General features: G+C 45.7%; 1 protein-coding gene across 2 annotated transcripts in view; it reads left to right on the forward strand.

The window, feature by feature from the left end:
* The window catches only part of ASB18 (ankyrin repeat and SOCS box containing 18), a 159409-nt gene that overhangs the window by 31826 nt on the left and 105704 nt on the right, over positions 1–21879 (forward strand). For both annotated transcript variants that reach the window (XM_030210246.1, XM_030210245.1), the window contains exon 2: positions 12501–12768. In XM_030210246.1, coding sequence (XP_030066106.1) covers positions 12501–12768 — 268 coding nt within the window. The remainder of the gene's footprint in view (positions 1–12500; positions 12769–21879) is intronic.

The following is a 21879-nucleotide window of genomic DNA, read 5'->3' on the forward strand; positions in this document are numbered from 1 at the left end:
AAACCCCCTCAACTGAATTCAACATGATACCAATCCTTCAACACAACTTAAGCACACCCATAATACTTACACCCACACAAACCAACAACAACCACAGAAACCCACCAACATCCATGCTACCATCCTCAAAAGCAGAAACAGTCCCACACAATCCCAAAACACCTATAATAAGACAACTTATCAAAATCCGCCCAACACTCCAAACCGCTGATCCACATCTATCTGTCCGAATAGGATATATCAATGCAAGATCAGTAGTAAATAAAAGCGAAATCATCACAGATTGGATCACTTCAGACAACCTTGACCTACTCTTCATCACAGAAACCTGGATCAGTAACTCAGAAGATCCCATCATAAATGAACTATGTCCTCCAAGCTACAAAATATCACACTGGCCTAGAAAAGACAAAAGAGGAGGAGGAATTGCACTCATCTACAGATCCAACTTGTCCGCAGAACCCATCTCAGAGTCCATTTCACCTCAACTTGAAATTGCCTGAATAAAACTACACAGCCCCACACTATACGAACATCTAACCTGCATACTGTTTTACAGACCTCCCAATAACTGGAACTATAACCAAACCACATTCATGGACTTTATATCAAACGCATGCACTAACAACTCCAACATATTATTAATAGGAGACCTAAACCTTCATTTAGAAGACTCCAACTCTGCCCACACTCGGGAATGTAAAGACTTCCTCCAACTATGTGACTTCAACCTTCCTCCAACACTACCAACCCATATTAAAGGACACTTACTCAACATCATCGCCCACAAACACTACACAGACCAAAACCTCCTCTTATCAGACATCTGCTGGGCAGCTTCCCTCTGGTCCGACCATCACAAAGCAACCCTATCCTTACAATGGTGGAAAAAAAACCAACCCAAACCACTTGACCCCATGACAGTCAGCACCAGAGGACGAATTGACAAGGAAACTTTCTGGCAACAAATCTATGGCAACAACTGGTCAATAGATCCAAACTCAAACCACTTCCTCACAGAATGGGACAACAGATGCAAACTTATTCTGGATGAAATCGCCCCACTACACTCCAAAACTCTACACACAAAAAAAAACCCTCACCATGGTTCAATGACGAATTAAAAAACCTAAAGAAACAAACCAGGAAACTAGAAAAAACTTGGAGCAAATCAAAAGACGATCTCACCCTGAATGTGTGGAAACAAACACAAAAGAAATACAAGAATGCCAATAAACGAGCCAAAAGAACATACTATACAAAACAAATCACATCCACCGGAACAGATATAAAAAAACAATACCAACTTATAAAGAATCTTCTTAACACGAATCCAGTAACAACTTCACCCTCAAATTGTCCATCTGCCGACCAGCTGGCCAACTATTTTAACGACAAAATCATTAATCTATGCAACACAATTCCCCAAGATGACGCCAGCATCGATATTTTCCTCGACGAACTGGACCCCGACTCGGAAGAGATCCCAGCACACCGCTCCTGGACAAACTTCACCCTCCTCAGCACTGAAGAAATTTCCACAGCAGTATCCAAACTCTCCAAGTCTCACTGCCACCTGGACCCATGCCCCAATTATCTAATGAAATATGCCCCAGCACGATACATTACAGACCTCACCACTCATTTAAATTTCCTACTTCAACAAGGCTCCTTCCCCTCCAAACACGGCAATATACTACTCACACCAATACCAAAAAAAACCCCAAGAAACTAGCAAACGACATCACTAACTACCAACCTGTGGCCTCCATCCCTCTTCTGACCAAACTAATGGAAAACAGACTGACCTCCCAACTCAACGAGTTTATACAAAAATTCTCCATACTACATGAGTCACAATTGGGTTTTCGATCTGCACACAGCACAGAAACAGTATTACTTACCCTAATATCCAAGTTCAAACAAGAAATTTCAAATGGAAACAACATACTTCTTCTGCAGTTCGACCTATCCAGCGCATTTGACATGGTAAACCACGATATTCTTACAAAACTACTGGACAAATTAGGGATTGGCTGAAACATCATTAAATGGATAAAAAGTTTCATCACCACTAGATCCTACCAAGTCAAATCAACCACATCAGTCTCATCTGCATGGTCATCAAAATGTGGAGTTCCCCAAGGATCGCCTCTATCCCCGATCCTCTTCAATGTTATGATGATTCCTCTGGCCAAATCCCTATCCAAATCTGGTCTAAACCCCTTCATCTACACAGATGACGTCAACATATGCATCCCTTTCCAAATCAACCTAGCAGAAATCTCTGATAAAATAATCACTGGCATGAACATCATGTGGTGGGATAACACTTTCAAGATGAAAATGAATAAAAAAAAAAACTCAATGCTTAATCCTCTCATCACAACACTCTACTCTACTCCCAACTACCCTGATCACCCCTGACATTACAATCCCAATATCCGACAACTAAAAATCCTAGGAGTAACTTTAGACAGCCACCTAACTCTAGAAACTCATGCAAAAGCCATGACGAAGAAGATGTTCAACATGATGTGGGTACTGAAAAGAGTGAAACCATTCCTCCCCCTAAAACCTTTCCACAATTTGGTACAATCCACTGTACTCACCCAAGCTGACTACTGCAACAGCATCTTCATTGGATGTAAAGCCCAAATCCTGAAAAAACTCCAAACCGCCCAAAACACGAAAGCCAGACTCATTTTTGGTAAATCACGATTCGAAAGCGCAACACCACTCCATGAAAAACTCCATTGGCTCCCTATCAAAGAACGAATAAACTTCAAAGTCCACACACTGATCCACAAGATCATCCATGGAGAATCTCCAAGTTACATGACCAATCTGATAGACCTTCCAGCCAGGAACAGGTCCAAATCTTCTCGAACATATCTCAACCTTCACCTTCCCAATTGCAAAGGTCTCAAATACAAAACCTACTACACATCCAACTTCTCCGTTATAGGCAGCCAACTCTGGAATGCCATACCAAGATCCATCCGAACAACCAACGAACATCTACCCTTTCGAAAGCTGCTGAAAACTTACCTCTTCAAACAAGCCTATCCAAACGACCCGACCTAATTTACGAGCCTAATCCACACCACTAATATTAACTATACCTCAATCCTCCCCTCCACATCTCTTCCTCTTGTCCTACTTTATACAACCACACCACAATTCTACTATCCTACAACAGTGTTTTTCTGTTATACTTTGTAACCCATACTTTGTAAGCCACACTGAACCTGCTATCGAGAAGGAAAGAGTGGGATATAAATGCAACAAATAAATAAATTAAATAAATAAACCCGTGTTTCTGTTGCAGGCAATGGTCCACTACTGGCGCTTCCTTCAGATCTCTGTGCAGTGCACTTCGGTGCTCAATCAAATTTTCTAGATATTTGTCCCACATAGATTTTAGCACAGGGCACAAAATAATATAAACTACAAATGCTGAATCACAGGTGGTACTGCGTCTCAATGTATATTCTTTCTGATCATATGGATTCATGAAAGAATTGATCGTTAAAGTCACAGCACAGACAGAACGCGTATGACAGGGGAGTAGAAGAGATGATTGGGTTGATATGGGTGAGGAAAGATAGGGGGAGTAGAAGAAATGATTGTGTTGATATGGGTGAGTTGGAAGGGGAGAGCTGGACATGTGGAGGTGGAATGAAAGATTCTGTACATGACAGATCGGGAGATGATGGACATCAGGGGAGGTGGAAGGGGAGATTGGGGAGATTATGTATAATGGAGGTGTAGGGAAGATCAGAAAGAGATGCTGACATGGGGAGGTGGAATGGAAAGTGCTGGATATGAGGAGGTGGAGGGGAAGATTGGGAGACGGCAGAAAAAGACCTGCATGGTCCATCCAGTCTGTCCAACAAGATAAACTCATATGTGCTACTTTTTGTGTATACCTTACCTTGATTTGTACCTGTCCTTTTCAGGGCACAGACCGTGTAAGTCTGCCCAGCACTATCCCCGCCCCCACCACCAGCTCTGGCACAGACCGTATAAGTCTACCCAGCACTATCCCCTCCTCCCGCCACCGGCTCTGCCACCCAATCTCGGCTAAGCTCCTTAGGATCCATTCCTTCTGAACAGGATTCCTTTATGTTTATCCCAGGCGTGTTTGAATTCTGTTACTGTTTTCATTTCCACCACCTCCCACGGGAGGGCATTCCAAGCGTCAGTCGGTGTCAGACAGAGGGCAGGAAGGAGGTGCGGTCAGAGGCTCTGAGGAAAGGGAGCCAGGCCTGGTCCCTTCCCCAGCTATGCGGAGGGGGCCTGGGGAGAGAGGCCCAGGAAACTCCCAGGCTATGGGGCCTACAAGGCCGAAGGATCTGAAGGCCCGGCGGAGTAGCTCTCAGCCAGTCCCTCCTCCAGCACGAAGGGAGCGTAGTCCCCTGGACCGTAAAGCGCCCAGGGCCAGGGAGGATTGTGGATCTGATGCCTCCTCCATGACCCAGCGGCATCCAGGTAAGGAGCCTGAAGATCATGGGGGAGGAAGGAGGAAGGTTGAGGCCCTAAAGGTGCAGACCCAGAAGGAGCAAGGACAAGAAGGAATGGAGGTGGGGCAGGAGGCCCAGTTGGGATTTGAGGCAGCCGGCAGTGAAGAAGAGTGGTCAGAAGAAGGGGAGGAGGCCGGTGAGTGGGAGAATATGGACCCAGGACAGTGTGCCAGAGAAACGGTGGAGCGGGTGAGGCACATCAAGTCTCTGGAGAAGGAAATAGAGGAGCTGGGGAAACGGTTGAAAATGACTAAAGCCATGAGTAGGCTGGCCCCAGCAGAGCATGGTCAAAAGTATAAGACTGAAGAAAAGCGCTTAACAAAGTTGCTGAAACAGAAGGAAAAAAGAATTGCTTGTTTAAAAACAGGCTCTGCAAATCCCTTGAGGGAGGTTTATGAGAATCAAGAGAGGATGCAGGCTGGTACATCTAAAACTATGAGCCAGGAGGTTTTTTCCCCAGCACAGGATTCTACCAGTTTAAGCTCAGGAACATTGTTTCACAAAAGGCAGTTGGTAACAGAGATTGTACAAAGTCCAAACAGTCAAAGTACATTGCAAACTATGAAAGCCCTGATGAGCCCAAGGGAAGAGGGAGTACTCAGGTTGGATACGGTTCCAGGAGAAGGGGGAGGGGCGGATTGTTTGGCCTCAGGTATTCCGGTAGAACAGAAAGGAAAAGACACAAAGTTACAACACTTTCATATTATTGAAACGGATGGAGACAGGTTTTCCACCCAGGACACTTTTTCAGTACCCACTAGTGGGGAAGAAGAACAGGGTGTGGAAAAAAGTATTGAACTTACCTGTGTGGAGAGATTGCAAGAGAAGCAAAAACCAGCAGGCTTCCAACTGCAGGAGCACTCCAAAGGTGCTCTGATTGAGGCAGCAGTTTCTGGTGATCAATTATCATCAGCTGTGCAGCTTGGCTCAGAGCAGGTCTGCCCGCGAGGTCAGGACGGACAGGAGGAAGAATCAGGAGAGATCTCTGTTCAATCTGCAGCCAAGTTTGCAGGGGACCTGCTAGGGTATGGTGCCCAGGACATAGAGAATCAGCAGGAGAAAGAGGAACTGGAACAGGAGTTGCATGGAATGGAGCAGGACATTGGACCAATTGCTCAGACCAGAGTAAGCTCTGAAAATGCACTAATTTTTAAAGCTCCTGATGTCCCAGTTGAAGGTCTGGGTTTGAACTGGTTGAGGGGGGGCTGTGTGCGAGGGGAGGGTGGGGGGCGGGGGGAGGGTCTTGGTCAAGAGAGGGGTATGCTTTCTTGTCGGAAGGTGGGGGAGGGGGATGTGGGGAGCCGGGATTCGGAGGAAGGGAAGAAGGGTAGGGGAGAAGTGAGGGGGGCGGGGGAGGGGCAGGGTGCTCTTTCCTTTGCGGCGGTGGTGAGGGGTGAGGGGGGAGGGGAGATGGGGGGGCGGCCAGTGTCTGTGGAGGGATCAAGGGGGAAAGGGGGGGAAGGGAGAGGGGCGGGGCAAATCCCCAAACGAAGGAATGTGGTGCAGATTAGATGGGTGGGGGAGGGGGCTATGCCTTCTCGGGAGACGGTTTTGAGGATGGTCATGGGCCTGGGGTTTGTGCCGGAGGACTTCTATGCCTGTATTCACCCAGTTAATTTGCCTGAGTACGATGTTAGTTTTCTAACGCAGAGGGGTATGGAAATCTTTTGGGAGAGGTATGAGGGGGTGAAAGGAAGGGGGGATTGGAGCAATTATGTGGTTATTCCTATTAGTAGACCTGACTTGGTGCAAGTCACTGTATTGGTACGAAACGAGTCCATTTCAGGGGCAGACCTGGCCTACTGGTTACAGCGGCATGCGGATTTGAGAACCCCGTTATCCAAACTCCCGGATCCAAGTAGGGTGTGGGCAGGGGGGTGGGGGGCTTGGGTTAAGCTAAGACAGGAAGGGCAAGTGGTCAAGCACATTCCTTCTGCGGCTTTTATTGGCCGGGACAGGATTCTCTGCTTTTACAAGGGACAGCCACGGCAGTGTTTCCGTTGCGGATCCTTTCGCCATTATAGTATGTCTTGCCCAGTGCAACAGTGTGTAAAGTGCGGGAGTAAGGAGCACTATACAGAAAATTGTTCCTCTATCCGTTGTAATTTGTGCGGGGGTCTGGGGCATGCCTTTAGAGACTGCCCGAGGGCGCGTCATAATAGGAGGGATGAGGGCAGGGGGAATATGATTCGGGGAGAGGGGCAGGATCTAGGTCAGGGTTCTGGGGGTCTGGGGGTTGGGAGGGCTTGGGAGGAAGGGGGAGGAGAGGGAGGTTTGGGGGTACAGGGGAGGGGTGGTTTGCAGGGGGAAGAGGAGGGTTTACGGTTAGAGGAGGGCGGGGGTCTAGAGACTAGAGGGGGACAGGAGGAGGAGGGAAAGGGAGAGTGGGTTCAAGTGTCAAAATTAAAGAAACGGAAGGTTTCAAAGGGAAAGGGTTTGACATTACAGGGGTTGCCTGGGGTGGGGCAGGGGGGTAATCGATTTCAGATTTTGGAAGAAGAGGATGGGGGGGCAGAGATACAGGGGAAGGGGGATGATGGGGAGAAGGGACCTCAGGAAGAGGGAGGAGGGGAGAGGAGTCGGGGAAAGGTCAAGGGGGAAAGGAGTCAAGGTAGGAAGGGAAGGGGTACCCATGACGAGGAGGGGGGGATGGAAGTGGAAGATGTTGAGGTTGGGGAGGAGGAGGGGGTTCCGGTAGGGAAGGGAGGGGGGGGTAAGAGGAGGATGGGGCAGGGGGTGGTTAGCCAGGAGCAAGCTCAAGGGGACGGTAATGTAGAGGTAGGAAAGGAGGGGGAGGGGGTGCAGAGGGGAGAGGTTCAAGAGGGGAAGGTTGCAGGGGGGGATTCCGTAGGGTTTAAAAAGAAGAAAGGGAGGAAGAAAGGTATGAGGGAGGGGGGAGGGGAAGGTTGGGATCAGGATACAGGGATACGGGACTGGGCGGCAGAGATAGGGGATAATGGAGAGGAGGATTACATTCTGGGTAGCAGGTTGCCACAGAGAGTAGATAGTATGCAAAGGAAGGAGGAGAGTGAGGAGTTGCATGACTCCTAATGGGGGGTATGGCAGGGCTTCTTCTGACGTTCGCCACCCTAAATGTGGCGAGTGTGGCTTCCCAGAGAGCTCAGTGTTTGGCCTATGAGTGCTTTTCTCAGGTTAAGGCCGATTGTTTTCTGCTTCAGGAAACGCGTTTGCAGAACCTGGAGCAGCTGAGAAGGGCGCGCAGGGATTGGAGATGGGGACCCTCGGTGTGGGGGCTGGCAGGGGAACGATATGGGGGAGTGGGGATTTTATTTAAGACACATAAGGTGGAAATTCAGCGTGTGATGGAACTCGGGGTGGGGAGGTGTTTAGTGGTAGACGTATTATGGCAGGGTATGGCGTTGCGAATTATTAATCTTTATGGGCCGCAGACTAGGAAGGAGCGCAGTTTGTTATTAGGGAAGATCAGGCCTTACTTGTTTACTGCACGCCAGGTAATTTGGGGGGGAGATTTCAATTTAATTATTAGGAAACAGGATAGTGGGGGTACTAAGGTACAGGTGACATATGATGGGGTGCGCTTGCTCGGGATCATGAAAGAGGGGGGGCTGATAGATGTTCACATAGAACATTTCCCAGATGAGGATGGATTCACGTTTAGCAGGGGGAGATGTAGGAGCCGAATTGATCGGTTTTTGGTTCGTAGAGGGGTATGCCAGCGGGGGCCTCGCCTGCTGGACGTGGATTTTTCCGACCATAAACTGCTTCTTGTGGAAGTAGGGGGGTCGGCGGCTCATAGGATAGGTAGGGGGTTGTGGAGGATGAATTTAAGATGGGTCCAGGATGAGGAGGCTCAAAAGAAATATTTGAATTTTTTAGAAGACCAGTTATCCTTACGGGGGATCTTTCCCTCCAGAGGAGAATGGTGGGAGGTGGTGAAAAAACGGACGCGTTTCCTTTTCATGGGACAGGCACGGAGGAGGGGAAGGGAAAGGACACGTTTGGGGATGGCCTTGAAGCAAAGGAAGGATTATTTGATTTCCAAGGGAGGGAGGAAAGAGGATATCCAAGAATTACAGTCTCTGTTAGAGAAGACTCAATACGATCGGTATTCCTCTTTAGTTTATGAGAGGGACTTTGGTAAATTGATTAGCCCAGATCCCTTCGTTTGTTGTAGGGAAAGAAGAGAGCATAGGGTGGTGGAGGGTTTTAGGGATACTAGGGGGGTGATGCAGGATTCCAAAGAGGGAATATTGAAGGTGGTGGAAGAGCACTTCAGGGTTTTTTTTTCGGATCAGCACTTGGATGGGGGGAGGATGGATCAGTATGTGGAAGGGACTCCGGGGGTGGGGAATTGGGGGTCTCATCTCCAGGCCCTTTCGTGCCCCTGGACACTGCAGGAGGTTGAGGAGGCTATAGGGGCCCTGAGAAAGAGGACATCTCCGGGGCCGGACGGGCTGCCGGCAGAATTCTATCATACGTTTCGCAGGCGCCTGGCTCCGATTTTATTGGATCTCTGGGAAGAGGCACGTCAGAGGGGGTCTCTTCCAAAATCCTTGTTGGAGTCTGCATTGATTTTGTTAAGTAAGGGCAAAGATCCGCAGCTGTTAACTAACTGGAGGCCTATTGCGCTACTAAACTGTGATCGTAAGATCTTTGCGCAGATGCTCTTCAAGCGTATGCGGCAATTCTCGGGGGACTTGTTGGCAGCCTCACAGGCTTGTGGGGTGCCGGGTAGAGGGGTGCTGGAGGCTGCGGCATGGGTGAGGGAAGGTTTAGAGCGGAGTCGGGAGGAGGGGTCAGGGTGGCTGATGGTGGCGCTTGACCAAGAAAAAGCCTTTGACAGGGTCCAATGGGGATTCCTCTGGCGGGTTTTAGAGTATTACGGGTTCCCTAGGGATTGGGTGGCACAATTACGGTTGTTATATTCTCATGCACATGCATTTCCATTGATCAATGGGTGGAAAGGGGGGGAATTTGAGCTGACGGCAGGGGTTCGGCAAGGGTGCCCTTTAAGCCCTTTGCTGTATGCATTTTCTATAGACCCTTTTATTAGGCGTCTGGAGCAGGGTGGGGTGGGAGGATTGAGGGGGGTGGAGGTAAGCACGGGAGAACAGTTGCGGGTGGTGGCATACGCAGACGATATTACTGTGTGGGTGGCAAACAAAGCAGAAGGGGATAAACTTTTGGAGTTCATCCACGATTTCGCAGGGGATACAGGGTCACGGGTGAATATCCACAAATGCAACAGTTTGTGGTTAGGGCCAGTAGGGGAGCAGTTTGAATTAGGAGGGGGTTTCCCGGGGGTGGTGGATAGAATGAGGGTTTTGGGGATTTACTTTGAGATAGGAGATTATGCTAAATTCAACTGGGACCGTTGTCTTCAGGAAGCAAAGGGGCGGGTGGACAGGTGGAAGAGGTGGAAAATGTCCATGGAAGATCGGGTGAAACTCATCAAGACCCATTTGGTGCCCCTCTTTTTGTTCATCAGCTACATTTGTTTGGTACCTGAAAAGTGCTATGCCTCTTTGTATAGCATTTTCTTCCAGTTGCTGTGGGGCAATCGGTTGAATCCAGTCAAACGAAACACCACATATCTATCTAGGAAGGAGGGGGGGGTAGGGATGATCAATCCGGTTTTGTTTTTTAGTTCTTTGTTTGTGCACTTTAATCTAGGGAGAGCGGTGGGTCAGGCTCCTCCAGGGTGGGCGAGTAGTGTGCTGGGGTGGTGGGAGAGGGTTTGGGTGGGGTGGAGGAGAGGGGAGAGGGTAGGGGTATTGCGGAAAGGGGCTCCGGAAAGGGTAGGGTACTATAAAACGTTAGTAAAATTAGTTCGGGTCTGGGGGATTCTAGTGGGGGAGATTAGGGATGGGAAGAGAGGAATCTGGGTGGAGAGAGTGCGCTCCCAGATGTTCTCGTCCCCTCTGGTACTTAGGGATGCTCCCGGGGAAGTGCTGAGGCAAGGGCTACGGAATATCAATTCGGAGAGGATTCCGGCTAAATATCGGGACATTGCCTGGCTGTCCCTACACGGCAAATTATATGTCAGAGAGAATCTGAGAGATAGGAAGATCCAGGACAGGAATTGTCCAAGGGGGGAATGTGTGGGGAAGTTAGAAACCATGGACCACTTTTTGAAGGACTGTCCCTTTTCCCGGGGGGTGGGTGACAGGGTTTCTGCTCTCCTCCAGATCCCCACGTTCCGTTCCTATACGTATGCGGACTGGGTGTATGGATATCGATTCAAGAGAGGTCAGCTGGATCCGGGGACGGGGTTCTTGATTTCGCTCATTCTCCGGTTCTGTCTTTGGATGGCTCGTTGCCGGGTATCCCTGCACCAAGAAGATCGATCCATTGAACAGGTCAGTTGGGATGTGGTGCGGGCTGTACAGCAAGTGGCGCAATGGGAAAGAGTGGAGAGGGATTCACAGATGGTGTCCTTGTGGTGGAAGCATGTGAGGTTAAAGGCCTTATGATTATAGTTACTGTGATGTTGTGTTGGTTGTAATTTTAGGGGGGGAATAAGGGGGGGAAAAGGAAGGGGGAGGGGTGTATATATGTATAGGGGCAGAAGGGATTGTTTTGGTGATAGAATGGTTTGTGTTAGGCATGTGAATATTGGTATTTATATGATTTCTGTATTTTTGTTATTCGTTGCTGTAAATAAAGAAATCTCCAAGCATCCACTACTCTCTCCGTGAAAAAATACTTCCTGACATTTTTCTTGAGTCTGCCCCCCTTCAATCTCATTTCATGTCCTCTCGTTCTACCGCCTTCGCACCTCCGGAAAAGGTTCGTTTGCGGATTAATACTTTTCAAATATTTGTACTGTTATGGATTTTTACAGCCTGCTTCACTGACACAGACTATTCAATAATTACTGTGGATTCTTTTGGAATCGTATTAGGTAAATGAAACCTTTATTAGAGACTCTAAAATCTACAATGATTAAGATATATACACACAATGATTATTAGCTATATAACTAAAAAGAAACAATACCTATCTATAAACAATCATTACATCTGTGGTCTCTACATCTATGCAATGCTACGATAAGAGTTCCTAGACTACTACTATTAGGAAAAGAAGCAATAATACACTATAAACAATCATCACTGGTCCTTACATCATCCAGGCTCTTATCATCAGCTGGAAGGGGGGGGGGGCCTGTACACAACAAAAGCCAGGAGCTTCTTTGACCAGGAGTCTGGTTCTATGCAGTGTGTCCACCCATAGATGAGCCCCTGATTTCACTGTTACAAGCTCCCCTTTTCATTAGGCTTAGAACTCATGTTCAGAGCTAAGGAAAATTACAGAATACTTGAGAAACAAGCCATTCTGTGGGAATGTGGTCACATGTTTCCCAGTCCAGGTGAAGTCCTCTCACAGATGGTGTCTTCCTAAACAAGGTCTTTATTCAAATCAATAAAAACAACCCCACACGAAACGTGTTTCGGCCGTAAAGGCCTGCGTCAGGGGTCTATTGATCTTTGATGCAAAATAACTTGTAAAGCAGATGACTCACAGTCAATTATCTGATAACAGAGATATCGGGTCACTGCTCAAAGACTGTTGTCATCTCTCTCTCTTTCTCTCATTCCACCGGTCAGTTTTTATTTATCACCTTTTTGAAGAAATCAATGTTTTATGATGGGTGTATTTTTGGTTGTTATAATATACACAAAATGGGAGTTGCTTGGATAAACATGAGTCAATACTCAAAGGGACTGTTATGTTTAGCAGCCACCATTAAATAAATAAATCCACTATCTGTGAATTTTCAGCACCACTGTATGGGTAGTGTCACCAAAAATTGCTTCTAACCACTCTGTCACTATCCAGACAGTGTTGTGACTGAGCAAGTGTGTACCACCTAACTATACACATCACAGTGATATTCAGCCACTGTATTTGCATTAAAACCTCACAAAAGTACCATGATTTTTGGCTATTTCTGAATGGCTTAACAATATTCTATTCTTCTTACCATAGGGTTATGGTCTCTGGAATACAAGCGTGAGCTAACCAATCCCCTCTGCATCACTGCCAAGTGTGGATATGCGGACTGCCTCCTCTACCTGTTGCAGCGCCGAGCAGACCCCAATGCAGCTCCTGGAGGCAAGAGCCCCCTACATGAAGCGTGCCTGGAAGGTCACAAAAACTGTGTGGAACTGCTGTTGGAGTACAGATCCAACCCTAACCTACTGAATGATGATGGACTTGCGCCGCTGCACCTCTGCACTACTAAACAGTCCTATCAGTAAGGGGAGAAAATATCATTTATATTTATGTTGTTTTGTATTTCTGATCAGGTGCTGCTAGAAAGCTGGTGAGGCTTTGTTATCATTAGTATTATTTCCTTGCTAGACTTTGTTCTACACTTCTTTTCACTTGGTTTTCATCAGAGAACATCACAGATGGCCCATCCATGTACACTTCCATTTCCCTTTTCCCTATGGCTATCATCAGGTTATCAGTTATGCATGACCTCACTTAACTACTTTGTATCATGCTTTCATCAGGGAATCAGTCTGCAGTATTTTCCTTTTTTGTCATCAAGATTTCTTTCCACTCATATTAAGTGGTGAAGGGGTCATTTTACAAAGCTGCGCTAAAAGGGGACCTGTGCTGGCATCAGTGTGTATTTTTGACACGCGCCAAGGCCCCCTATTACCGCAGTGGGTAAAAGGCAGGATTTTTTTTTTTTTTAAGAAATGGATGTGTGGCAAGTGAAGCACTTACTTCATGCCCATTTTGGGTGGGAAGCTTACCGCCACCAATTGGGCTTCCGCACTACCCCAGCAGTAACCGGGCAGCACACGGAACTGCCCAATTACCTCCGTGTACACACCGGCACTAGAAAAACAAAAATATTTTTCTGGCGCCAGAAATTACACGTACTGGGGGTGGAAACTATCGCCGGGCTGCTGCAGTAGCCCAGCGGTACTTTCCTTTTAGCAAGCAGTAAGCCCGCGTTGGGCTTACCACTGCTTTGTAAAAAGGCCCCAAAATGTCTTCTTTTTAAGTAAGGTTGTGGTATTGTATTGTATTTGATGCCAGCCACTTGGTGTCACTGTTAAAGTAATACTTAGGATTCCTTTTACTAAACTGTGCTAAAAAGTGGCCTTAGCATGCCCTTATGCTTATGAAAAAGGTGTGAGCAAAATCTAAATAAAATAATATATAAAGTTGTAATTTTTCATAATCCTGTTGCGATTTAACAAGAGGACTTTACGAGACTGGGAGACTGGGCTTCTAAATGGCAGATGATGTTTAAAGTGAACAAATGCAAAGTGATGCATGTGGGAAAGAGGAACCCGAACTATAGCTACGTAATGCAAGGCTCCACGTTAGGAGTCACTGACCAAGAAAGGGATCTTGGCGTCGTTGTTGATAATACTTTGAAATCCTCTGCTCAGTTTGCTGCAGTGACTAAGAAAGCAAATAGAATGTTAGGTATTATTAGGAAAGGATTGGAAAACAAAAGTGAGGACGTTATAATACCTTTGTATCGGTCTATGGTGCGACCACACCTCAAATATTGTGTTCAATTCTGGTCACTGCATCTCAGAAAAGATATAGTGGAATTAGAAAAGGTACAGAGAAGGGTGACGAAGATGTTATAGGGGATGGGACGACTTCCCTATGAGGAAAGGCTAAAGCATCTAGGGCTCTTCAGCTTGGAGAAGAGACGGCTGAGGGGAGAAATGATAGAGGTCTATAAAATAATGAGTGGAACGGTTAGACGTGAATTTTGTTACTCTTTCCAAAAATACTAGGACTAGGGGGCATGCGATGAAGCTACAAAGTAGTAAATTTAATACAAATCGGAGAAAAGTTTTCTTCACGCAACATGTAATTAAATTCTGGAATTCGTTGCCAGAAAATGTGGTAAAGGTGGTTAGCTTAGCGGGGTTTACAAAAGGTCTGGACGGCTTCCTAAAGGAAAAATCCATAGACTATTATTAAAATGGACTTGGGGAAAATCCACTGCTTAATTCTGGGATAAGCAGCATAAAATATTTTGTACTTTTTTGGGATCTTGCCAGGTATTTCTGACCTGAATTGGCCACTTTTGGAAACAGGATGCTGGGCTTGATGGACCTTTGGTCTGTCCCAGTATGGCAATACTTATGTACTTATGTACTTTTTACACCGGGCTGGTAGTTCCCACCCCCAGTGCGTGCCATTTCTGGCACTACAACAATTTTTTTTATTTTTGTAGCACTGGTGTTTACCTGGCGGTAATTGGGCAGTGCCGCGCGCTGCCTGGTTACTGCCGGGTTAATGTGGGAGCCCTTACTTCCACCTCAATAGGTGGCGGTAGGTGCTCCCTCCCCAAAATGGCCATGCGGCAAGTGCTTCGCTTGCCACATGGTCATTTCTTTAAAGAAAAAACAGCCTTTTACACACTGTGGTAAAAGGGGGCCTCAGCACACATAAAAAACGCACACTGATGCCAGTACAGACCCCCTTTTGCTGCAGCTTAGTAAAAGGACCCCTTACTGCAGGATGCCTCGGCACATCCCGTAGTAAGCATGTCTTAGTGCTTACCGCAGCTTAGTAGAAAGACCCCACAGAGATAGCACACATTAAGCTTTAGTAAAAGGGCCCCAATGAATGCTGCTTCACCCATGCTAATAACAGAGCCAACAAGTAGCAGTCTGAACAAGGCAAAAATGAAGCCTAGTTCTCTGGCCTAGCTGTACAGAGCTTCTGTCCATTTGTAAGATTATTTTGTTTCTTTTGGAACTAATAATGCTAGGAGTCTCAGAAGCCACAGGAGGGGCTTCGTTAGACAAGAAACCTCTCACCACAGGAGCAGTACTCAAAACCTTTCAGCCACTGCATGAGTTGGATCAAAAGTATTAAATGTATACAGCTGGGTATCTGTTTGACTAGCTAACTTCTGAGGGTCTTAGAACTGTGCACAGCTTCTCAATGCTTTGGCCTAGGAACGTTTGAACAGAGCTTTTTATTTTTTAAAAGAAAAATGTTTAGTGGTGTCTCATTCCCTTCCAGAGCTGCATGCTGCTGACACCTCTGATTCAGCAGAGGCCTCGACCCACTCTCTTCTTTTATACTCTGTCAAAACTAGGGGCAAAGCAAACTGAATTAGGGAAAAGAAAGAGGTCATGGAATTTTTTTTTACTACATTTTAAATGGCATGAGTGCACAGATGCTTGCAACAGTGTTACACTGTAAAACATATAGGGCCCCTTTTACAAAGGTATGCTAGCGTTTTTAGTGCATGCAAAAAATAAATGTGCGCTAAACGTTAGAGACATCCATATATTCCTATAGGCATCACTAGTGTTTAGCGCATGTTAATCATTAGCACGAACTAAAAACGCTAGCGTGCCTTTGTAAAAGAGACCCATAGTACTGGGCATTCAAAAATTTGACATGATGCCACAAAGTGCTCTGGGATACCTGAGGTTTGCTATTGGCTTCTACTGCCAGCACTGGGCTCTCTTATAATAAGAAGGAATGAAGGTGCAGACTGCTCTTAAGTGCCTCAGCAAAATCATTTACAAAGTTCTAATGTGCTAAATATTTAGTTATTTATTAGGATTTATTTACTGCCTTTTTGAAGGAGTTCTGTGAAGGCGGTGTACAACAAGAATAAGTCTAACATAAGCAGTATACAATTACAGCAGTAAAAATATTCAAACAACAATACAAAGTATGGCATAGTATGCTACATTACAATGCCAACACAATACACAATATAACATTTTAATAGACAGCATAATAGACTAAAATGATAGCGGGGATGGGACGACTTCCCTATGAAGAAAGACTAAGGAGGCTAGGGCTTTTCAGCTTGGAGAAGAGACGGCTGAGGGGAGACATGATAGAGGTATATAAAATAATGAGTGGAGTGGAACAGGTGGATGTGAAGCATCTGTTCATGCTTTCCAAAAATACTAGGACTAGGGGGCATGCGATGAAACTACAGTGTAGTAAATTTAAAACAAATCGGAGAAAATGTTTCTTCACCCAACGCATAATTAAACTCTGGAATTCATTGCCGGAGAACATGGTGAAGGTGGTTAGCTTGGCAGAGTTTGAAAAGGGGTTAGACGGTTTCCTAAAGGACAAGTCCATAAACCACTACTAAATGGACTTGGGAAAAATCCACAATTCCAGGAATAACATGTATAGAATGTTTGTACGTTTGGGAAGCTTGCCAGGTGCCCTTGGCCTGGATTGGCTGCTGTCATGGACAGGATGCTGGGCTTGATGGACCCTTGGTCTTTTCCCAGTGTGGCATTACTTATGTACTTATGTAGCATAGGGTGTAAGGAAAAATGGAATATATAGATAGATAAGATAGAATAACAGGAGTAAGAAAATAAGGGACTAGTTAAAGAGAGTTGCAAATGAGGAGTGGAGGAGTGACCTAGAGGTTAGAGCACCAGTCCTGCAATCTCAAATCCCACTGTTGCTCCTTGTGATCTTGGGCAAGTCACTTAACCCTCCATTGCCTCAGGTACAAACTTAGATTGTGAGCCCTCCTGGGACAGAGAAATATCCAGAGTACCTGAATGTAACTCACCTTGAGCTACTACTGAAAAAGGTGTGAGCCCTAAATAAATCCACTGAGGCCCAGCTTGAAAGTGTTATCACTTTTCCCTGAAAATAGTTCACTCAGGACCTTACCTCAAGGTGTTCCTCTCTCCACGTCACTTCTTGCTTCAACCAGGAAAAACTCTCTGTGGTGTGCCCCTCAATTCAGCCTAAGGCCACTTGGCCTCAAATATATAGACTCAATGGCTCCCCCATTGGTGGAAGCACATCAGGGGTTGCGCGGTGGTACGGAGGGGGGGGGGGGGGGAGACTACTACCTCCTTGGTGCTAAACAATGCCCTTTGAATGCTGTCTTTCATGGACTGAGCAACAGATTCAGCCAAATCCACAACTGCTTCTAATCAAGGAATAATGTCTGATTCTACCAAAGTTGCCTGCACCATCAGGTGTATTTGACCAATTACAGAGGGGTATATTCGAGGTTTCCCCTTTCTTTTTCCCATTACAAAGCAGTGGGGAACTGGCATGACAGATGACCTCAGAACTGACAAGCTTTGCCCACACATCCCTCTCAGATACCATTTTGGCACCCAGATCTGGCAGCAAATCTTGGTATGCAAAATCTGGCTTTGCAGGAAATATACAAAAAGCTATACACTCCTAGTAATTGAAACTTCTTGAAATTAGTAGGTGTCGTAATAAGAGCAAGGATGGGCCTGGAGCCAGCACAAACTGGTGCCACAGAGCAGGTGCAGGTAAAAGAAAATACAATTTATTATAAGTATCAGGTAGGGGTCTGGTTCTGTTCACTGTTGGGGGAAAAATCAACACAAAACTAGTCTGCAACCATAGCAATGTTCTTTGGTAGCCTGCTCCTCCAGGACTACAGCATACCTTACTGTCTTCCAGTTCAGCAGCACGCTTTACTTGTCTCTGGCATGGTTATCCAGAGTTATCAATGTAGTGTCTAACATTTTCTTGAGTCAAACATCCAAAGTTGGAAGGTTCCAAGTTGAACTTGGCCTACCTGACTGTAGGAGTTGCAGTACACACGCAGGTGGTGGAGGCAAATTCATTTGGGCGTCATTGCTTCCTTCTGGGCCTCCTTAGCCTATCTGTGCCCCAGGCTAGCTCTACCCCTCCCATGTCACTTCCTCCCTGGAGGGGACTATGAGTTTTAAGGTGGCTCTGAATTGGTAGCCTCCTATAGAGTCCTTCATATACCCTCCCCCTCAGCTCATCCATGCCTGTTTGATCACCTGCCACATCAGGGTCCACCTCCTGGGACAAAAAATCAGCATTGGCATGATCTCAGCCAGCCCTATGTTGAACCTCAAAACTGAAGAGTTTGAGGCAAAGAAACCACCACTTGATGTGGGTATTTTTATCTTTGTGGTGAGCCATCCACTTGATGGAATCATGGTCCATGACAAGATCTCTGATGCATCCATTTGTACCACAAAATGCCAACTGAAATCCAGGCTGACCAGCATTGGTTCTAAGCAAATGGCCTTCTTTGGGGTCTGGAAAGCAGTGTCCAGTTCTGATGTCCAATGCACCTTCTCACGGACTTTCTTCTGCAGGAAGTGGATCAGTGGCTCCTCTTCAGAAAACCCTGGAATGAATCATTGGTAGTACCCAACGAGCCCCAGGAAGGATTGCACTTGCTTTTTGGTTTGGGTTACTGGCACTTGATGTGCAGCTACTCATACCCATTGAACCTGACTTACCTACAGCCCTGAATAAACTGATTACCTGTCTAACATCAATTCATGAATAGGCTAAGCACAATAAACTTTGCCTGAACCCAAGTAAAACCAAGCATCTCTGGGTCCCTAACACCTGACATCAAAATCTCTTTTGGAAAGTTCGAACCCCCACTCGAATCACAAGTCAGGAACCTTGGAATACAGTTAGGTTTAACATTTACTCTGATTCTCCAAATCCAAGCAACCTTCAAGAGCTGCTTCTACTATTTGCAACAACTATGCTGCCTCTCTTCTTAAATCAAGAAGGAAAATCTTATCCCAGTTGTGCATGCCATGATAACATCAAAACTGGATTACAGTAATGCACTCTACAATGGTCTGACTACAAAGGGTCTGCAAAGGAGAAAGGGGGGGGTCCACTCCTTCCACAGTAACGCAAGCATACAAAACACAGGGTAGAAGAAAACGAAGTCCAAGTGACCAGCCAAAACACAGGAGTAAGAGCTCCAAACAAAGTTTTATTGGGACCCTACACGGTCCATGTTTCGGCAGAAACGCATTCTTCAAGGGTCTAAAAACACACAAAGTTTAAAATCAATACGCAGATAACAATAAAAACAATTAAATAAATAAGCATACAACGGGTAATAAAAACTGCAAACATACAAAGGAATATAAAAATAAAACACAATTTGGAATCCAGAAAGCAAATATAAAAACAACAAGAATAATATATAGATATTAATAATACATAACATTTTATATAAGTGCACAAGGTACATATATGTAAACATAACTTAATGCAGTGGTATAATGGTGGCTGCGTAAAGATTGTAAGAAAAAGGAAAAAGAAGTCCTCCCTAGTTACATAATAATGTAATGATGAATTGGAAATTTATTGATGACCAATTGTATTTAAAGTGCGTATGTGTAAACATATAGACTGTAGTGCCATGATGTTATGAGGGTAGAATAATATTGTTGTTAGGGTAGAAAAATATTATGAGAGAGATGTAAAACTGAAAAACTAAACAACTTAGAAAAGGCTGAAAAAAATGGCAAGGAAGCATACCGATAAATCCTCTGCTGAACGTCAAAACCAACTTTGAGTGCTAGGAAAGCACAAGTGTAAGGATGCTGTAAAATCAAAATAAAAATAAAAACGCTAAAAATAAAAGTAAAAATAATGATAATTAAAAATGATTATAAACAGGAGAGACATAGTACCGAATAAGCGCTGACACAGGGAGCGAAAATCGCAATGAAAAGTCAAGCATGCTGACACAGAAACCAGAAATCAGAAGCAAAACAAGCACTGTTATGAAAAGCAAGAGATAGCGTTGAAAATGGAAACCGGAACCTGAAAGCCATAACCCAGTCCACCATACCGGAACACAAAAGAGGTAGAAGGAATAAAGATAGCTAAGAAAAAACCTACCTGGGTCTGCTGAAAAGGGTGCAGCTAAGCCAAACATGTAAAAAGCAAAAAGAACCAGTGAAAGAAAGTGGGAAATAAAAATGGGCTGATGCACCAGCTCCAATTGATTCAGAATGCTGCAGCAAGACTCATAGAAGGTTGCAAGTGACTTGACTGCATTATACCATTTTTGCAAAAAATTCATTGGATACCAGTAGAATACAAAGCTAAATTTAAAACACTATCGTTAGGGAAAAAGTATTTATTCATGTCTAACTTCCTTCCCAACAGCTGATGTTTTAACCCAGAGGTCAATGTTAACGAAAGAAACTGCTCTATGTAAATTACGTTTTTTATTCAGGCATCAAATATGGAAAGTGTCACGTCTGTCACAGCTATCAGGAATAGAAGTGAGTCCTTGTGCTGATCCAAGGACCAGCAGTCAGAAGCCCAATGCTTCACCTGCAGCAACCACTGTTCCCCAGTGGTTGAGCCCCTGGGTTCAGGTGGCCAACAGGACTTAGGAAGATGGGCAAGAGAGAGGACTCAGGCTCAGACAGATGGAGGCGAGGACAGAGCTATGCAGAAGTCAGGTCCAGGCAGGGGTCAAGGCAGGCGGCAATCAGCAGAGATCAGGTCCAGATGATGGTCAAGGCAGGCGGCGATCCAGCAGTGTTCGGGTTTGGGCAGTAAGGTCAGGCAGCGATCTAGCAGAGGTCAGGTCCAGGCAGTCGTAAGGTCAGGCAGTGATTCAGCAGAGGTCAGGTCCAAGCAGTAGTCAGGTCAGGCAGCGAACTAGCAGAGGTCAGGTCCAGGCAGTAGTCAGGCTGGGCAGCTATCCAGCAGAGGTCAGGTCCAGGCAGTAGTCAGGTCAGGCAGTGATCCAGCAGAGGTCAGGTCCAAGATGTAGTCAGCAAGGAAGAACAGCAACAAGAAAAACACACCAGACACCAGGAAGGTAGTAGCTGAAGCAATGAAGTAATGAAAAGTTCCTGGTTTTAAAGTGAAGGTGTCTGACGTCAGAGTAGGCGCGCCCAGGGTGTAAGCGCCCAGACATACAGGTACCCAGACGTAGGCGCACCCAGACATAGGCACACCAAAGTGTAAATGCGCCCAGATGTAGATGTGCACGAAGTTTAGGCTTGCCCAAGCTGTAGACGCACCCAAACTGGAGATACTCAGAAGAGAGGTATTAAGTGCATAGTAGGTGTGTACATCTGGTTCCACGTTTGATATATAAAATAACGAGATGGAGTGGAACAGGTGTATGTGAAGCATCTGTTCACGCTTTCCAAAAATACTAGGACTAGGGGGCATGTGATGAAACTACAGTTTAGTAAATTTAAAACAAATTGGAGAAAATCTTTCTTCACCCAACGCGTAATTTGTTGGAATGTAATTGTATTTTACATGCATTGCCTGTCACCTATTATTTCTCTGTGATTACTCTGTGACCTCTGATGTGAATTACTTAGAGAGGTCACACAGCTATGCAACTTCCTGTGGGGGTTAGACACAGTTAGATGCAGCACATGCAGCACATGGAGCACATGGAGCTCATGATCTCTCCTAACCTGAGAGGATCTATGGTGGTGTGAGCATCCATTACCATCTAAGCACATGGAAGGAGCTGATAATACAAATGTATAATAATATGTATATATAAGCCTGTCTGATTATAATCTAACTGCAAACTGTGAGTAAACAGATG

This window comes from Microcaecilia unicolor, chromosome 7 (assembly GCF_901765095.1).
Source record: "Microcaecilia unicolor chromosome 7, aMicUni1.1, whole genome shotgun sequence".
Taxonomy (NCBI): Eukaryota; Metazoa; Chordata; class Amphibia; order Gymnophiona; family Siphonopidae; genus Microcaecilia; species Microcaecilia unicolor.